General features: G+C 46.8%; 2 protein-coding genes across 2 annotated transcripts in view; one reads left to right on the top strand and one right to left on the bottom strand.

Moving 5' to 3' along the window:
* The first annotated feature begins 213 nt into the window (after positions 1–213).
* LOC106808747 (protein Jade-1-like) lies at positions 214–11,482 on the top strand. Its single transcript, XM_014811589.1, has 13 exons — positions 214–557; positions 962–1,179; positions 1,587–1,645; positions 2,115–2,204; positions 2,447–2,509; positions 3,109–3,227; positions 3,589–3,760; positions 4,267–4,373; positions 4,689–4,701; positions 5,006–5,103; positions 5,294–5,414; positions 5,720–5,845; positions 9,443–11,482. Exons 1-13 carry the CDS (start codon positions 265–267, stop codon positions 11,480–11,482), a joined length of 3,519 nt encoding a protein of 1,172 aa, XP_014667075.1. The 5' UTR covers positions 214–264.
* A 2,245-nt stretch (positions 11,483–13,727) lies between these two features.
* The window catches only part of LOC106808756 (pre-mRNA-splicing factor SPF27-like), a 3,914-nt gene continuing 903 nt past the window's right edge, over positions 13,728–16,738 (bottom strand). The window contains exons 2-7 of the mRNA XM_014811598.1: positions 15,635–15,727; positions 15,405–15,475; positions 15,144–15,245; positions 14,818–14,928; positions 14,641–14,721; positions 13,728–14,435 (exon numbers count right to left, since the gene is read on the bottom strand). Coding sequence (XP_014667084.1) covers positions 14,318–14,435; positions 14,641–14,721; positions 14,818–14,928; positions 15,144–15,245; positions 15,405–15,475; positions 15,635–15,727 — 576 coding nt within the window. The 3' untranslated portion in view covers positions 13,728–14,317. The remainder of the gene's footprint in view (positions 14,436–14,640; positions 14,722–14,817; positions 14,929–15,143; positions 15,246–15,404; positions 15,476–15,634; positions 15,728–16,738) is intronic.

Below are 16,738 nucleotides of genomic sequence, written 5' to 3'. Positions count from 1 at the left end.
AGTTGAACTGGAAATTTGTCCACTACACCTAATGCTTGAGTGGACATCATCAGATTAAGCTGTCTGAGAAGAATTTGTTCATCATCGTCCATAATCATACTCAAAAACTCATAAAAACAAGCTGAAGCGCGATTCTGTATGGGCGCCGACATTTTGAATAAACTACAGTCGGTACTAATCCCATTCGGCTGTGATGGATGCCCGCTAGTCGTCTGGTCGGAACCGAGGTATCACAGCCGAAGGCGGCCCTGGTGACAGTTTGTAATGTCTGTGTCTGTCTCTACCCTCCCTCTAAGCAATGGAGTACTGTCCCCGATGATAAAGAAAACGCGAGTTTCAGGTCCCGAAACGATCGATGCAGCACGAGTGCACAGCATGTGCTTGCGTTTGTTTCTGCAGCTCTTCCGTAAGGACCTGATCAGCGCGATGAAGCTCGGTGACAGCGAGCAGCTGCCGCCGCACAGCTATCTGATGATCAGCGACTCCTGGCGGCAGGAATGGGAACGCGGCGTGCAGATTCCAGTCAATCCAGACGAGCTACCGCAACCCGCTGCCAGGTGGAGCCGCTCTCCTGCCATGTTCTCGTGTTTCCTCTTAGCTAGTGGATCGTTTGATGTCAGTTTGTGATGTGTCGTTTGCATTATCGGAGCACATGTTTGTCTGACGTCGGTATTTTTTTTGGCTGCATGTAAAAACATCGATCAGCACTGTCAGCTGTCATTGTGTCAATGGGAAAATTTTCCAGCCGCAGACAATTCAGATAATTTAGTTTAGTAATTTTTAATTAACAATTAATGCAGAGAATTATTCACATTTCTGTCAATACCACCTCGTCCTCGGCGTCAGCATCGCTAACGTGTACCTCTGCTATCTCGCGTCGTTGCTCACCCCCCTCGTGCTCGCGTCGTTGCTCACCCCCCTCGTGCTCGCGTCGTTGCTCACCGTGCTCGTGTTCCCGCAGGCTCGTGACGACAGCACTGACACAGCGGTGCGACTTCCGGCTACCAAAGAAGCTTCTGCGCGCTGCAAATGGCGGCGACGACGACGCGGCGACCTATGGCGGCGGCACGCACGTCTCTCACACGCTGGACGAGCGCGCGGAACGCACGTGTCGCTACGATCTCGATGACATCGATCTCTTCTGGCTCGACCGCGTCAACGACGATCGCAGAGCCAGCGGTGAGCGTCCCCTGGTTGGACTAGCGAGTGTGATGTTGTGTGAGGGAGTAATTGTGGGCGAAATGTGTGAGAGTGTGATGTGACTCCGAGAGCGTGGGTTATTGTTGGCCATTGTCGCGTGGTAGATTTTCCTGGTTTATAAATCTGTACGTTTGTTGGTGATAACGTGTAGTAGTTATAGTGGAAATGTCGCAGCGATGGTATTTTTTGGCATAAAGTAACAAAGGGGTATGTTCTGGTCAAACAATTTCTACATTAGTTGCTGATATCGTGCATAAATAGTATTAGTAATTATGGTTGAAAATGAAAGTCAAGATGCTCACATTAACACAAAGTGAAAACCTCGTGTTTTATCGTAAGTAAATCATACACAATTTAACTCATTTCTTTCTTGTAATTTTTTCTAGGTGGTAACCCTATTGTTGAGGCACCGATGGAACAAATAATAGAAGAACTTGAAGTGCAGGTGAGAAGATGTGCGGTAATGATTGATATGATTAGTAGGTGACAGCACAGTGTGTGACACTACATGAGAAGCCCAAAGGATGAAAAGCCCAGTAATGCAGATTATTGTTATTAGTTGCTGTTGCTGTTAGGTGTGTAGAGATGGTAATATTTATACTAAGATTATGTCTCCAGGAGTTTCTTTACAAAACGCAATAAGTATTGTAGTATGGGAATATTGCACTTGTGAAGTATTTGTTTAGCTGGACCTATATATCATATATGTATATATAATGATTAATCCGGCTAGTAGAGGGCAGCTCGGTGAATTTTTTAAAGTTAACAGCACGGAAAGTCGAAACTGACCCCAGTGAGTGGAATTGGTTGTATGCAGAACAAACACTGGCATGCAAATGATATTCATAGTCAAGCTAAGAATTTTTTTGTAAGGTAATCTGTTCTGAATCGATGTATTTGATGTATATTTTCAGTCACACATGAGCTTAGAGAGGGCGATGCGATATGAGGAAGGCCTTGGAATTGAATACGATGATGACACTATATGTACTGTCTGCCGATCAGTAAGTATTCTATTGTTGCTGCCTCTTACATGCTTGCTCTCACAAAGGTTTACTCTTTTTGTTGTAGCTTAACTTTAGCTTCTTCACATACGTGCTAAAGAAAGAGAAATTTGTCATTCATTGTTTAGTACGTGGAATAGATTTGTGTGACGTTCAGTGTTAGGTTGATAATTTTATATTATGTCAGTGATGGAGGTGCCTGTGCTACCTCAATGATTGACGTTGATTCTTCTCTATGACAGCCCGACTATGAGGAAGGCAATGAGATGGTATTCTGCGATGGATGTGACATTGCTGTGCATCAGGTGAGCCAAAGCCTGCACTCGCTTAGAACAACTAAACACGGTTATGATTTGAAAAGGGGTGCATCCGATCTGTTTGGGCACCAGTCGGGACTTGTGTTTCAATTGTGTTAAAAATGTTTGCGTCATGCTTCATGTAACTATCATGTTTGATTTCTATGTTACAAATAATTGCAATACGTGATTCAGACGGTAAACAGGGAGTTGCTGACCATAATCTCACCTCTGTACAGTGCTGTACTGAATCGTACTGTACAGTGCTGTACTGAATCGTACTGTACAGTGCTGTACTGAATCGTACTGTACAGTGCTGTACTGAATCGTACTGTACAGTGCTGTGCTGAATCGTACTGTACAGTGCTGTACTGAATCGTACTGTACAGTGCTGTGCTGAATCGTACTGTACAGTGCTGTACTGAATCGTACTGTACAGTGCTGTGCTGAATCGTACTGTACAGTGCTGTACTGAATCGTACTGTACAGTGCTTTACTGAGCTGTACTGAATCATACTGTACAGTGCTGTACTGAATCATACTGTACAGTGCTGAACCGTAATGTGCTGTACTATATCTGACACTGGTTATCCATGCTTTGAATGCAGGCTTGCTACGGAATCCAGGTGATCCCACCAGGAGACTGGTTGTGCCGGTGCTGTGCTCTCGGCATCCGTCCGCAGTGCATGTTCTGTCCTCAGCGCGGCGGAGCAATGAAACCCACAAAGTGAGTCTTCGTCGTTGCGGTCTGGCTTGACCTGACTTGCAAATGATGAGTCGTCAGCGATGTTGTCGCATACCAGAAGTTTACCGAACATTCGTGTTCTATGTTCAGCGATTTTTTAGTGTCCAAGCTAGCCTGTGGAAGTTTGTGATTGGTTCTTGCAGTTTGCCGGGGAGCTTGGCATATACTAGTATAAATAGTAGTATAGTTTATGATTTAAAGTGGTTGTGCCTGGCTGCATGTGGTCGTGGAGTGCCCCCATCGAGATTTCATACTCAGCGTCTTACTACCTTCATCGAGTGTTCAGCAGCGATTCAGTTAATAACGTAAACTAATGCTATGACTGCTGATGTCTTTCATGCAGGAGCGGTACTAAGTGGGCTCATGTCAGCTGTGCGCTCTGGATTCCGGAGGTGCGCATCGGCTCGCCGGAGCTGATGGAGCCGATCACGGACATCGCCGCTATACCGGCGAGTCGCTGGGACCTCGTGTGCTGTGTGTGCCAGGAAAAGGTTGGAGCATGTATACAGTGCACGGTGAGGATCCACAATCACACATATATATATAATATATATATATAATCATATTATATATATATATATATATATATATATATATAAATATATATATATATTTATATATATATATGATTACTATATAAGTTCGTACGAGAAGAAGAGACGGAAGGGGTAAGAACAAGAATTAAAAAATAAGTGATCAGTTGATAAATGGGAATTGATGTTAAATAGAAGACTTACGTGAGAGAGCTGAGAGAAGACAGAGAGAGAGAAAGAAAGTATGGGAGGGAGGAGGGATGAGAGAAAAGAGGAGACGAGAGAGAGAGGAGATGAGAGAGAGAGACTGAGAGAGAGAGAGATTGGAGAGAGAGAGACAGGGAGAGTGAGAGTGAAGCAGGGTCTTGGCCCTATTGTCTGGCAGAATTGTCTGGCTAAGGATATTACCAACTGAAGGCTAAGATCTTTTAGGGTGTGTGTATCTTAGTGATGCCTTGGAGTATATTGGCGTTATTTATGCATCACAGGTAAAGTCATGTAAGAAGGCATTCCACGTAACATGTGGCTTCACTGCTAATCTACGTATGGAGCAGAAACTATCCGATGAACCGGGAGAGCAAGGATCAACTTACTGGTAATATAAGTAACTGTGGATTTCACGTGTTCAAACAACCAGAATACTATCTTGCTCCGCTTGCCAGTGCTTTCTTGCTAATTGCTGTATCTGCAATGTGTGTTACTACAGCTTGATTTCTATAGTTTATCCGTCACGAGCACAACCATTGTTAAATATCTTGGGCACCTAAACAAATGTAACGTTTCAAATGATATACGTGTTTGTTACCTCCGCCAGGGGCGTGGCGCAGGTTATGTTTTCACCGGCGTGCCATTGGAGTGTTGGTTTGTGTGGTGTGTTTACCATGACGTTTCAGTGTCAACTTCCGCCTAGGTGCGGCTGGGCTGTAGACTCTACAAACACAGACGGTAAGCGGCAACCACCAGTCCTCCCCACCTGCACGCTCGTGCACTACTACCGATCACATTTAATTAATTTTTCCACTTAATTAATTAATTAATTAATAAAAAATTTCACATTGAGAGAATTCAGCTGCCTTGGCGGAGGTCTATGCTCTCCGAGTGCTCTAGTTATATATGTTTTGTACGTGTGTGTGTGCGTGCTTGCGTGTGCGTGCTTGCGTGTGCGTGTGAATATATGATGTCCTCTATCGTGTTCGAGGGATGCAACTGACATTGTGATGATTTTAGGGATACTGCGCACGTCACGTCATCACGCCGAGGAAGAAACAAGACTCAGCCAAGCGGTCGCCGACGAAGAAGGAGACTGCTAACGAACGCAACGCTAGGTGTGCTAGCTATACACAGATCTAATCTAGTATAGTGGCTGCATTGTCCGTAGTAATTCTCCGGTGTAGTTACATGGAGGGTGTACTGTTTATGCTGTGGTATTGCCGCATAGTGTTTGTGCAAAACTACGTTAAAGTTTGTGTATGTACAAATTATTCTGTTAAACCTGTAAAGTTTGTATCTGTGCAGGATCTACCGTGTGCAGCAGGAATTCTACAAGAACACGAGCATTCGATCAATCGCTAGCAACTTGCAGGCGGACGATGCTGACGTGGATCTCATCTGTCAGTACTGGAAGCTGAAGAGAACGGTTTGTAGGACCACCCACGAAAAATATCTGTTTGCTGTTTACCCCGCCAGACCATTCAGGATCAAACTTGTGCTTGCTTTGAAACTTAATAATCGTCACTATCAAAAGTGTGTTTGAGTGCATGCATCCGTGTGTGCTTATGACTATTTAATTGTGTGTATTAAATTCCTACCTACCCACCCATTGTACCTACTGTATAGTATTTAGGTTCTGGTATCATTTTGTGTAATTATATATACCGTACTATATTGCATTGTATGGGAGATTATATCTAGAGGTGGCACATATCTATCTTCCCATTTCAGAGCGAATTCACCCGACCCTTGCTAACGCCGAAGAAGTATGAGGAAGACCTGCTTCTGAAGCAGGAAGAAGACAGCTTATGTGAACGTCTCAAGATGCTCATTTACGTACGACAAGACCTAGAAAGGGTAAGCACCAAGTGGCACTCGCTAAGCCTAGCCAACATGATTAATGTTTGCCTGTTAACCGTGTACCACGGGTTTTCCCATTATATCGTGTTGTAATATGTCTATTGACTAGCGTGATACAGTGTTCGAAATTCACGTCGGCCCGTCGGCCCGCCGCCGGCAGTTTCGATGCCGGGCCTACAGCTTCTTGATCAAACAGGCCCGCTGATCCTACAGCTATTTGATCACCGAAAATTCGAAACACTGAGAAACTGTTACCTGTAGAAATCTGTTCATGCATATTAACTTCCAGGCGTATTTATTTGAAAACTAATCCGTGATAAACCGTGACATACATGTAAACAATGCGTTCGCCCACTGCAATCAACTTTAGTTGGCATTCAAAAGAGATCCGCGCGCACCGTTCGCGTGGATTTCGGACCACCATTAGTCACAGTTCCTGAATCCCTCGATACCACGTTGCATACCACAAAATCGAATAAAAAGGCTGGACCTTACTTTGTGCCAGTCGTAGCGAACCTTTTACATTGGTGTTGCCAGAGCGTGTTCAGCCGAGAGCGAGGCGCTCGAGACGAACGCTCGCATGAAACAACGCAGCGCCTTCCTAACGCACACGACGACGCTCGCTGGTGCGCTCGCTTGTCGCTCGCTCGATCATAAGCGATGCGGGGCCGCCCCCATGCGGGGAAGGGGGGGACTCAGCAATTTAATCGCGAAGCAACAAAGTACTGTTAAACGATATTAGCAGACGAAATTGCAATACATAATTGAATTTTAGAAGGGAAATGAATGACGATGAAAACGTGAAAATAGAAAGTTGAAATAGATTGCCCCAAGAATTGACGTCAGGAAATGTAGCCATTGCGGCATTCGCCAGATTTTTCGCGCCCATGCTGCTAGACAACTCGCCGCACTGACGCTAACAGAGGCCTGTCAGGAGACCAACGCTCGCTGCGGAGGGCCGCTCGCTCGGGTGGAGGCGGCGCGGGGGCGGCTCGCCCTTGGGCTGAACGACAGGGCTGCGCGGCGAGGGGCGAACGCCCACGGGTGCGAGCGAGCGTCAGGTTGGCGCGCAGTTGAAAAAGCTGTGTCGCTCAGTGGGGTCGGCGTGAGAGCTTTACAAGGGATGGCGCGCCGAAAAATTCTGGTGGGTGAGCCGGATATGCGAATCTAACATTCTGACGTCAATTTGCTAATGCGCTATTCAACTTATTCACTTTTCAGTCATTCATATTCTAATTCAATTGGGGTGATGCGAGTCACTTTCCGTCGCGGTCTTCAATGTCGGGTTTAAGAGTAGCTTGTATCTGCTTGCGCATTACAAATTGCTGCGAGTAACCCGCTCCGATGGGGGGCCCGCCATCTTTGATCAACCCGCGGAGCGCTCGTGTGTCATTCACAGGCAGCGTCGTGTGTCGTTCAGGAGGCCTCACGTGTGCGTTCACGATCGCGTTCGCATCGATAGGTTGGCTCCGCTCTGCTCTCGCTAACACGCCTCAGGGCTGTTTGCAAAGCTTGCCGGGCTCGAACGCGTCGCCGTCTGCGCGGGGAGCTTCGTCAAGAAGGGTCGAGAGCTAGGGCGGGGGGAGGCGGATGCGAGCGCGAGGCGAGGGGCGTTCGTGCTCGGCGAAGCAGGCGCCTCAGGCGGTTTAGTTACGGCACGTCGGAGGCACGCTCACTGTTCACGGGCGGTAGTGCGCGAGGTTGTGATAATCTCACATCCCCCGCGCATTTCACGTTTGGATGTAAAACAAATAAAGTATCACTGCGGTATTATTGACAAACGTATCACGTATACTGTTTTAAAATAATATTAAAGAAGATTTAGCGTAAGTATATCATGTTGAATTAGTGACAGTAAATAATAATAAGTGTCTCAAGTTTAACACAACATGTCATTAAGTCACTGTAGCTGCGGCAGAAGCACGCGTGATGGCGGCTATACTTAGCATAGGTCATGCAACACAGCAGTACGAGCCTTGTCGCACCACTCAGGTTTAACCGTGTCATATTGTTTTTAACGTTTGGAAAAACTATATACATTTTATACAGGGTGTAGCTAAATAAAAGCTTTCCTACGTAAGAGCTTGTATGTCTACAAAATACATTTACTTTTGACACACTCAACACAGACGGAATTCCCCAGTGCCCATCAAAATTTTACATAATTTTTTCCTTTTCCACCAAAAAGTGTTGCTAGTTGTAATGTATTGGAGTACCCTGAAATGGCTCTAGATTGCATCTCAGAGCTTATAATTTTCAAAAACGTTCTGGCCCCCAGACCCCCATAGAAGTCCCCGATGTGTACCAGACTACCAGTCTGTCTCTCTGCTGTCAACGTGGAGAGTCGTAGTTACCAAGGAGCTACATATAACAACGATGTGGCGTTTCCTTATTGTGAGCCCCCGACAAAGAAGCATAAACAGTCATCCGACGAGAGGAAGGAAACACAGAGGGATTATGATTATGGACATTGATAATGACTAATAAACACAAGGAAGAACATGATATGCTGTTTTATTACTGTAATTTGCTCCAAAATTGGCGGGCCTACAGCTTCGCTGGCGGGCCTGCAGCTTTTAGGAGCTATAGGCCCTGCAGGCCTACAGCTTTTTCTGCTCAGTGGCAAACACTGAGCGTGATACAGTGAATTTATTACCTAGTGCTATAATATGTCTATTCACTAGCGGAACACCATCTCTGTTATCTTTCATGACAGCATGACTCTTACCTTGTGCCATACTATGTCTATTCACTGGTGTATCATCAGGTCTCTTACATCAGGGGACACCATGTTTATTACTTCACATGACACCATCTTTGTTTCACTATGTCACACCATGTACATTATCCAGCTCGTTTCCAGCTAGTTAACTGGTATGAGTTTGTACAGAGTATTTTCTAGTGTGTCACCGTGTCTGTTACTGTGTGTTATACTGTATATTACCACGTGCCACCATATCTGTTACCTCGCGTGCCACCATGCCTAATAACTCGTGTGATACTGTGTGTTACTCTGTGTGACACTATTACCTCGAGCACGTGACACAATGTCTATTAACTCGTGTGATACTGTGTATGACCCTGTGTGACATTATTACCTCATTCGCTAACGAGCTGCATCTCTGTGACACGTGACACAATGTTTATTAACTGGTGCGATACTATGTATGACCCCGTGTGACATTACCTCATTCGCTAACGAGCGGCATCTCTGTGACACGTGACACAATGTCTATTAACTCGTGCGATACTGTGTATGACCCTGTGTGACATTATTACCTCACTCGCTAACGAGCGGCATCTCTGTGACACGTGACACAATGTCTATTAACTCGTGCGATACTGTGTATGACCCTGTGTGACATTATTACCTCACTCGCTAACGAGCGGCATCTCTGTGACACGTGACACAATGTCTATTAACTCGTGCGATACCGTGTATGACCCTGTGTGACATTATTACCTCGCTCGCTAACGAGCGGCATCTCTGTGACACGTGACACAATGTCTATTAACTCGTGCGATACCGTGTATGACCCTGTGTGACATTATTACCTCGCTCGCTAACGAGCGGCATCTCTGTGGCTGTTGCAGGTGCGCAATCTCTGCTACATGGTCGAGCGGCGTGAGAAACTGAAGCGCAACTGGTACCGCATGCGCGAGGACGTCTTCCTCATGCAGCAGGGCGCGCTGACGCGCTTCAACCGGCTCTCCGAGTTCACGATCAAGCTGCTGGTGGCGGCGAGTCACGACCGCAGCATCTACGACCGCGCGCTCCTCGTCGGTCGCGGCGCGCCGACCTCCTACAAGTCCTGGCAGCACACGTGCGGGCGTAAACCTGGTGCTGCGGGGACGACGAAGACGCCAGGGCGGCGCGGTCGACCCAGGACGGCATCGCCGCAGCTGTGCCGGCGTCCGATCAAACCGGAGGAGCTTCCGCCCAGCGATAACGCCTCGTCCACCGAGACGCCGCGGGTCGACGACCTTGAGACGGGGCGGAGTGTCGACGAGACGCCGGGTGTCGGGGACGCGCAGCGATCGTGCGACGATGCGGAGCCGCATCCGGCGCGAAACGGCGCGAAACGGCGGACTAGCTTCACGAAGGGACGCCGGCGCAAATACCAAAGAAGGGCGCGGCGTCGCGTGCAATCAGCAGACGATGCGTCGGTCGATGTCGATGCAGTGAGGAGCGATCTGGCGCCGTCGGAGCCGCCCGGAGCCGGAGAACACGTCATCAGGGAGTCGCGTAGTACGAGATCTTTGATTAACTTTCAGCGGAACAATCCCGACCAGTCCGTCGATGAATCTCCGAGCAAGACGGCTGTGCGGGCGAACAACAAGAGGTTTCACGCGGCTGATTTCGACGAGGAGGCGGTATCGAGACTTGGCGTCGGTGTCCGGGAATTAGACGCTGCTTCGCGGTCCAGCGATGGAGATACGCGATGCGGGCCGGGCGATTTCGCTCTGGATACTGTCGAACACGATCACGGCTCAAGGCAGAGGGCGCTGCCGTCCCGGCATTCCCGTCGCGGTCTCCCCGAGATGCGAAATGAGCCGACGACGACTGTGGCAGTGAGAGGATGCCGAGCCAACACGCTGGCTGCCGCGCGAGCGCGATACTGCTGCGTCCCGCCAGGGGGCGCCGTCCCCGGGCCGGCGGGAGGCGCCCACCTGCGTGCCAGTTCCACGAACCAGAGGAAGCAACGGGGGATACTGGACGAAGGGCGCGGCGATTCTACGTCTGCATGCACAAGCACAGATGGTCAACGGTTGCCTGCGGAGGACGCCGCGCCGTCGGTCGTAGTCATGGCGACGAAGCGGTTGGTCGGGCGACCGAGCAGGCGGCATCTCATTGCCAGGCCTGTCAGTGTAGATGCACAACCGCGGCGGAGGAGAGGCTGCAACGACCAACTCGTCCCGCGCGCGAAGCGGCGACGACTGGACGGGAATGCTAACCCGGCCGTCGTGACTCGAGGGAGCACGGGTCGCTTAAAGGAAGAGGCGGCAGCAGGCGGCGGAGGGAGCAGACCCAACATGGTGGCAACCTTGAAAAAGACGACCGGCAAATCGCGAAGGGACGCCGAGCAAAAGACGTCCCCGCGGCAGACAGCGCCACCTGGTGAGCTCGTGAACCACGCGCGAGTGCTTGCTACTGCCAGCGTTCGCCGCTCGCCGCGCATCCACCTCGTGAGTGTCGACGTGCGTGACGCCGGCGCCCTCAACGGCCCAACGCCGCACGTGCGCCGCTTGTTTCTCGACGACACGTCCAAGCGGCGGGACCTCGGTAAGCGAGACTCGACTGTGATAGCCGCCGGTGGCGGCAACCCGTCAACCAGACGTGCGTACTCGCTGCGTGCGGGTGTTAGTCAGAGCGGCAGCGGTGCGGCGGGGACGAGCTACGACGCCGCCACGGCCGAGCGAGGGAGCGTGCACGGCGGCAAGGATGGCCGCACTTCCTCCTCCAGAGACACACAGCTCACAGACTCTCCTGCGACCACAGACGAACAAGAAGAATCGCCGCCTGACGCGACGAGGGAGGAGGCGGCCGGCGAGCAGGCGCCCCCTGGCGGTGGAACCCCGAGCGCCGCGGCGCACGGCGGGGAGGGCGGCGCGCGCCAGGACGACGACCGTTAGCTCCCGCGCGGAGACAGGCCGCCGCGACGCCTGCCTCCACGCTCCCCGAGCCGCAGCGCCGCGCGGTCGCCGCCGGCGCGGGAGCCGGGCGGCGGGTCGAGCGGACGCGGCGAGTGCGTCCGGGACGGCGCCCGACGGCAAGGAGAACCTGCTGAAGGAGCTGCGCCGGCTGAAGATGTGGGACGCGGAGATGATGCCGAACCTTGCGCAGCTCTGCAGCACGGACTATATGCCGCGCCGCTCGCAGGAGACGACCGCCAAGGGCGCGGCGATGGCAGCGCCCCCTAGCGACGCGAGCGATTCGTCGCGCGGGCGCCGCTCGAAGACCGCTAGTCCGCGCAACGGTCTGCGCAGCGGCGCCACCCTGGCAGCGGAACTGAGGGTGAGCCTTGACAATGTGCCGATTGATGCTCTTCTCAACATACACTAGGTGCGCGGGGCGGGATCGACGCGTAAGGGCTTCGCTTCCAGCGTTGGCGTCGTGCGGTCGGCTGCAGTGTGTGGAGGCCAGGGGTCAATGTGGCTTTGGAACCACTCGGCACCTTCAGCAGGTGGTCTTTGCAGATGCTGATGGCGCAGAAAGGAGCATTGGGTCATTCTCTCTCGCACATAATCCTGAAACTTGCACTTCATGTAACCGTGCTGAATTGTTGAAATTATGCCATCATAATGCTTCCTGATTAACCTTCTTCTGCTCTGTTTGAGTGCCTCTCCAATACTATAGTGTGTGTCCATCAAATAGCTAGTAAAAATAGCTTGCCTATACACCCAACCAACAACTACTGTTAGCAAGAAATTGTTTGCTTGTCTCCCCAGGTAGTGGGTGGTAAATATATGCTTGTAGTCTATGAAAGCGCGCTGTCATACATCATACTAACATCAAGATCTGGTAATATTCTGGCGCTAGCACTTCTTCACATGTACGTGCATGCATTGTCTCGATAGGTCAGCATGCAGTATGCTTTTAGTATGTGTGTGTGTATATCGGTGCAGTGGGTTTTGCTCTTTAACCAGAATTCATATAACTATCGGGGCTGTGGGCACCGTGCTTTAACCGGTGTGCATGTATGCGTCAGTGCGGCAGCCATTGCGCTTTTACCAGTGTGCATATATATACAATCTATACATACATCTTTATAAGTATATATATATAACTATATAATGACAGTACATATATATAAAGATGTATGTATACATACATCTTTATATCAAGGCAGTGGGAAATGCAAGGCAGTGTTTTTGCTATTGTGAATACATACGTCAGGTCGTGGGCAATGCACCTTTACTAGTGTGAGTATGTACATCAATGCAGTGAGCAATGCACTTTGTTGCATCCTGCTAAGTAAATGGTCGATATTATTAAACGGGTAAAGAAGATACATTTTATAATAGAAGCAGTGTACATATTGCCCCTGCATGTTGATGTTCCTATACGGTATTCAAAGAGAATATCCTCGTGGCCGAGTCGATAGTTGGTGCACAGACGTTTATCTCCTCTGTACACATGCAGACAACTGGCATGTCTCTTCGCAACATAATCGCCCATGCTATCCACCGATGGTCGGATGATGAGCAAGTTTTAACAATCATGAGATTTGAAGTGGAGGGAGTCCTAACAGGTGTCGCCACTAGTGAGCTGATCAGAGCGTTTCATCGTGCATCGTCGCACGTTATCAACATTCGTGATTGCTTGTCGTGTATGTTTGTTTGTAGAGATGCTTGTTAGGGGGCATGTATATGGGTAGATTGTGGAAGGTGGCGTTTTTGTGAGTGCTACTATGGTATTGATGACTGCGTGAGGCCCAGGCAGGAATGAAATGTGGACTCATTCGTAGTGTTTCGTGGATATTGCGGAAGGGAAGTTTAGCCCCAATGATAGCAAAGTTGGTAGTGTTAGGGCAACAGTAGCTATATTATGCGTGGGTAATTGTCGACGACTCAGTCAAGCATTGGCCGCACATGTAAAGACAGTATCTCTGAAGAATCATGTACAGTATTCCATCTGTGTTTGCTTGCTTTATTCGTTTTGCTATGTATTAGTTGTGTCACCACTTCTCGTCTGCAGGACATAGTAAAGGGAGCTTATCTGTATCTGTTATGAAATAATATAGTAATTTGCGATGTGCTTTATTCTTGGAAATGTATAAAAAATATTTTGTAAATAATTACTTTTGTTAACTCACTTCTTATATCTGACTTTCAGCAGTTTTTGAATTATCAATACAGAAAAATATTTACAATTGTGACAGTTAAAAAATAATTTTTAATACAAGATAGTCGTTTACATACACTGAACATTACAGAAATCTATCAGGTAAATACTATCAAATATTTTGTAACACTTATGTGATCAGAGATGAAACGTTTAGACATGATTAATTGATTATTATCAAGTACTGTCCTGCATTTTATAAGTAATGTACAAGTGTTCCAGATAAACCGTCGAATGCAAACCACGTTTTGCAATTGATTATAATTCCAATTGATCATTTCCATTATAAAATTCGTACAGAAATTGCTTTACTTGTTACTGTACAATTAATAGTACTAAGCTCATGCAATCACTTGTCCAGAAATTATTCTATTTAGTTGACAATATAACTGAGGAAATTGTCACTGTTACGTTGCAATAAACACGATGACGATAATGTGTTGTCATCAGTCCTGTAATAATTAACCCAATAAACTCGAATTTTATATATATGCCCTTCTGCTAATGCTAGCCCACTGATATCATACAAGAACAAACCCACTTGAATGTTGAAAATGTACAAAGTAAACAAAATTTTACAAGTACCAGTGACTGGGCCCACAGTGGCTAGATGCTATCGTGCATTATGTGTCAAAGCGCATTTTCTTTGGTAGAGGTCCTTCCTGGAGTTCGTACAGTTCTTTCTCTAGCTGTGCGCAAGCCTGCTCTATCTCGTAATTTTTCGATACCAAGCCAACCCAACTAGAAAGATTGGGAGAAAATTATGGAACCTATCATTAAGTGTCAGTGACATACAGATTAAGAAGACAATATACTTAGTGCACCTGGTTTACAAGAAAGATGAGTATAAATCAACACATGTGATTAAATGTAATGTGTTTCAGTGTAATTGAACACAATAGTGCCGAACACACCTGCTAGAAATTAACCTACACCGTTTGCTCACCTTGACTCCAACTCTTTGAGTTTCTCGCCAGCCTTTGTTTGGTCTTGCTTTCTTGACCAGTTGACTTCTTGGATTAATTTCCTAGAATTTGAATGAAAGTTTGTATAGTACGCTTGTCTAAATACATGGGAGTGGCAATGTGAGTGCAAACTTTTTGTAATCATTATTCTAACTTACTTGACTTCCTGGAGATGCTTTTGCTGTTTGTCCACTAAGTTGACAAGCACACTGTTGTAAAGTTTCCATGAATTTGTCCCATAATTGGCCATCATTTCCAGGTTTGCTACCCTGCAAAGCCAGCAATAAGTTAGCATACAAGTAAAGCAACTCATAAAGTTATTTTCAATCAATCGTGAACATCCGAAAGCGAGATAAGATGCAACCATGAAACCCTTTTGACACGAATGTGAGTGATTCAGGCTCTATGCATTAGAAATAATAATACTAGTACTGCTCGACATCCTTTGTAAAATTTTAAAGCATTAATTTGGAAGAGTATTTACCTTATTGCCTGATGGTTGAGCTGGGCACATGAGTTCTGTACACACTCTTGCCATGCAGCCACATCTGTGGTCTTGCCAGCTGGGGGCTGTGGTAATTCATATCTGCAAATACACCATTAGCACCTCACAGAGTTCAGCCAATTTCAGGTATACGAATATCTTAATTTATGTTGAAAAATGACTTTTCCATGTATATAAGCAAATCGGCAGCATTGTGTTGTATCTGATAAAATATCTGGTTTGGGTGAAAACTGTACACACCGTTTCATGCTGAGTATATCCATAGGTAATCGAGCTGACAGTCTTTCAAACTCATTCTTCATTACAGGTGTCTGTGGAAAGAGAGCAGTCGATGATTTAACAGTATTAGTAACCATGTTTTAATACTTGCTAGAGCTTTGCTTGCAAAGGAAATGTGAAAAATTTTAATACGTTACATACATACCGTATAGGAATTTCCATAGTAACATTAATTATAAAGAGTTTCTTACCTCAAACATTTCATAATTTGATGTTGGAAGATAATCAAGATAATTCTTGGTGGGTCTATATCGCCTAGTTTCTTCTTCTACCAACTCCAATGCCTAAATAATTATACAATGTATGAATCAACGGAATATAACAAATTGATTTGACGCATGGGAGAGATATAGATGAATGAGTCACATGTCAACTTGACTAACGTGTCGAGTTTACTCGTCTGGAGCTCGAATTTCTATTTGATGCTTATTCAGGCCTGCTGCCTATGGACGCCCTCACAATCACATGCACTTGGAACGTTTCAATAAAAAAATATGGTGAATAAACACGAAATGCATTTACTACCAAAGTCTTAATGTCTACTCTCTTTTGCCTATTATTGCCGATAACATCCTGTAAATGCCGTTGAAATGATCCTCTGTAACACACAAGTACACTGAACGCACGCCGCTGTGCACAAACAACAATAATTACGAGTTTTTTCTGTTTTACTTTCACGGCATTTACAGGAAGTTATCAGCAATAATAGGCGAAAGAAAGTAGATAAACATTAAGACTTTGGAAGTAAATACATTTCGTGTTTATTTACCATATTTTTTATTGAAACGTTCCAAGTGCCTACAGGTAGAAGCCCTCTGCTGTTGTACACCACCTTTTTCAGTTTACGTTTTTCAAGCCAGTTTTCAGTACACGTATTTGTGTTTGAATTATCAATTAAATGCAATAACTGAATAAGGATTTAATAATAATAATAATAGACGTTTCAACGTCTGCACGTGTGAAACATTAAATGAATTAGGCCGTGAGTATATTTGCCTAAGGACGTGGATATTCGTCCGAGCATCGGACACCTGTTCGTATGCGCTATTCGTCCGAGCAGTTGCTGCGCATGCGCTGTTCATGTTGTATTACATAAATGTAATATAATGCTAGTCTAGGGAGTCGCCTACTCTCCAACCTAACTCTAATACTAACCACAATCTAAACCTACCACTAATTATTTAACTCTAACCTAACTCTAATACTAACCACAATCTAAACCTACCACTAATTATTTAACTCTAACCTAACTCTAATACTAACCAGTAACCACAATCTAAACCTACAACTAATTA

This window comes from Priapulus caudatus, unplaced genomic scaffold, assembly GCF_000485595.1.
Source record: "Priapulus caudatus unplaced genomic scaffold, Priapulus_caudatus-5.0.1 Scaffold302, whole genome shotgun sequence".
Taxonomy (NCBI): domain Eukaryota; kingdom Metazoa; phylum Priapulida; class Priapulimorpha; order Priapulimorphida; family Priapulidae; genus Priapulus; species Priapulus caudatus.
This window is presented reverse-complemented; position numbering and strand designations above follow the sequence as displayed.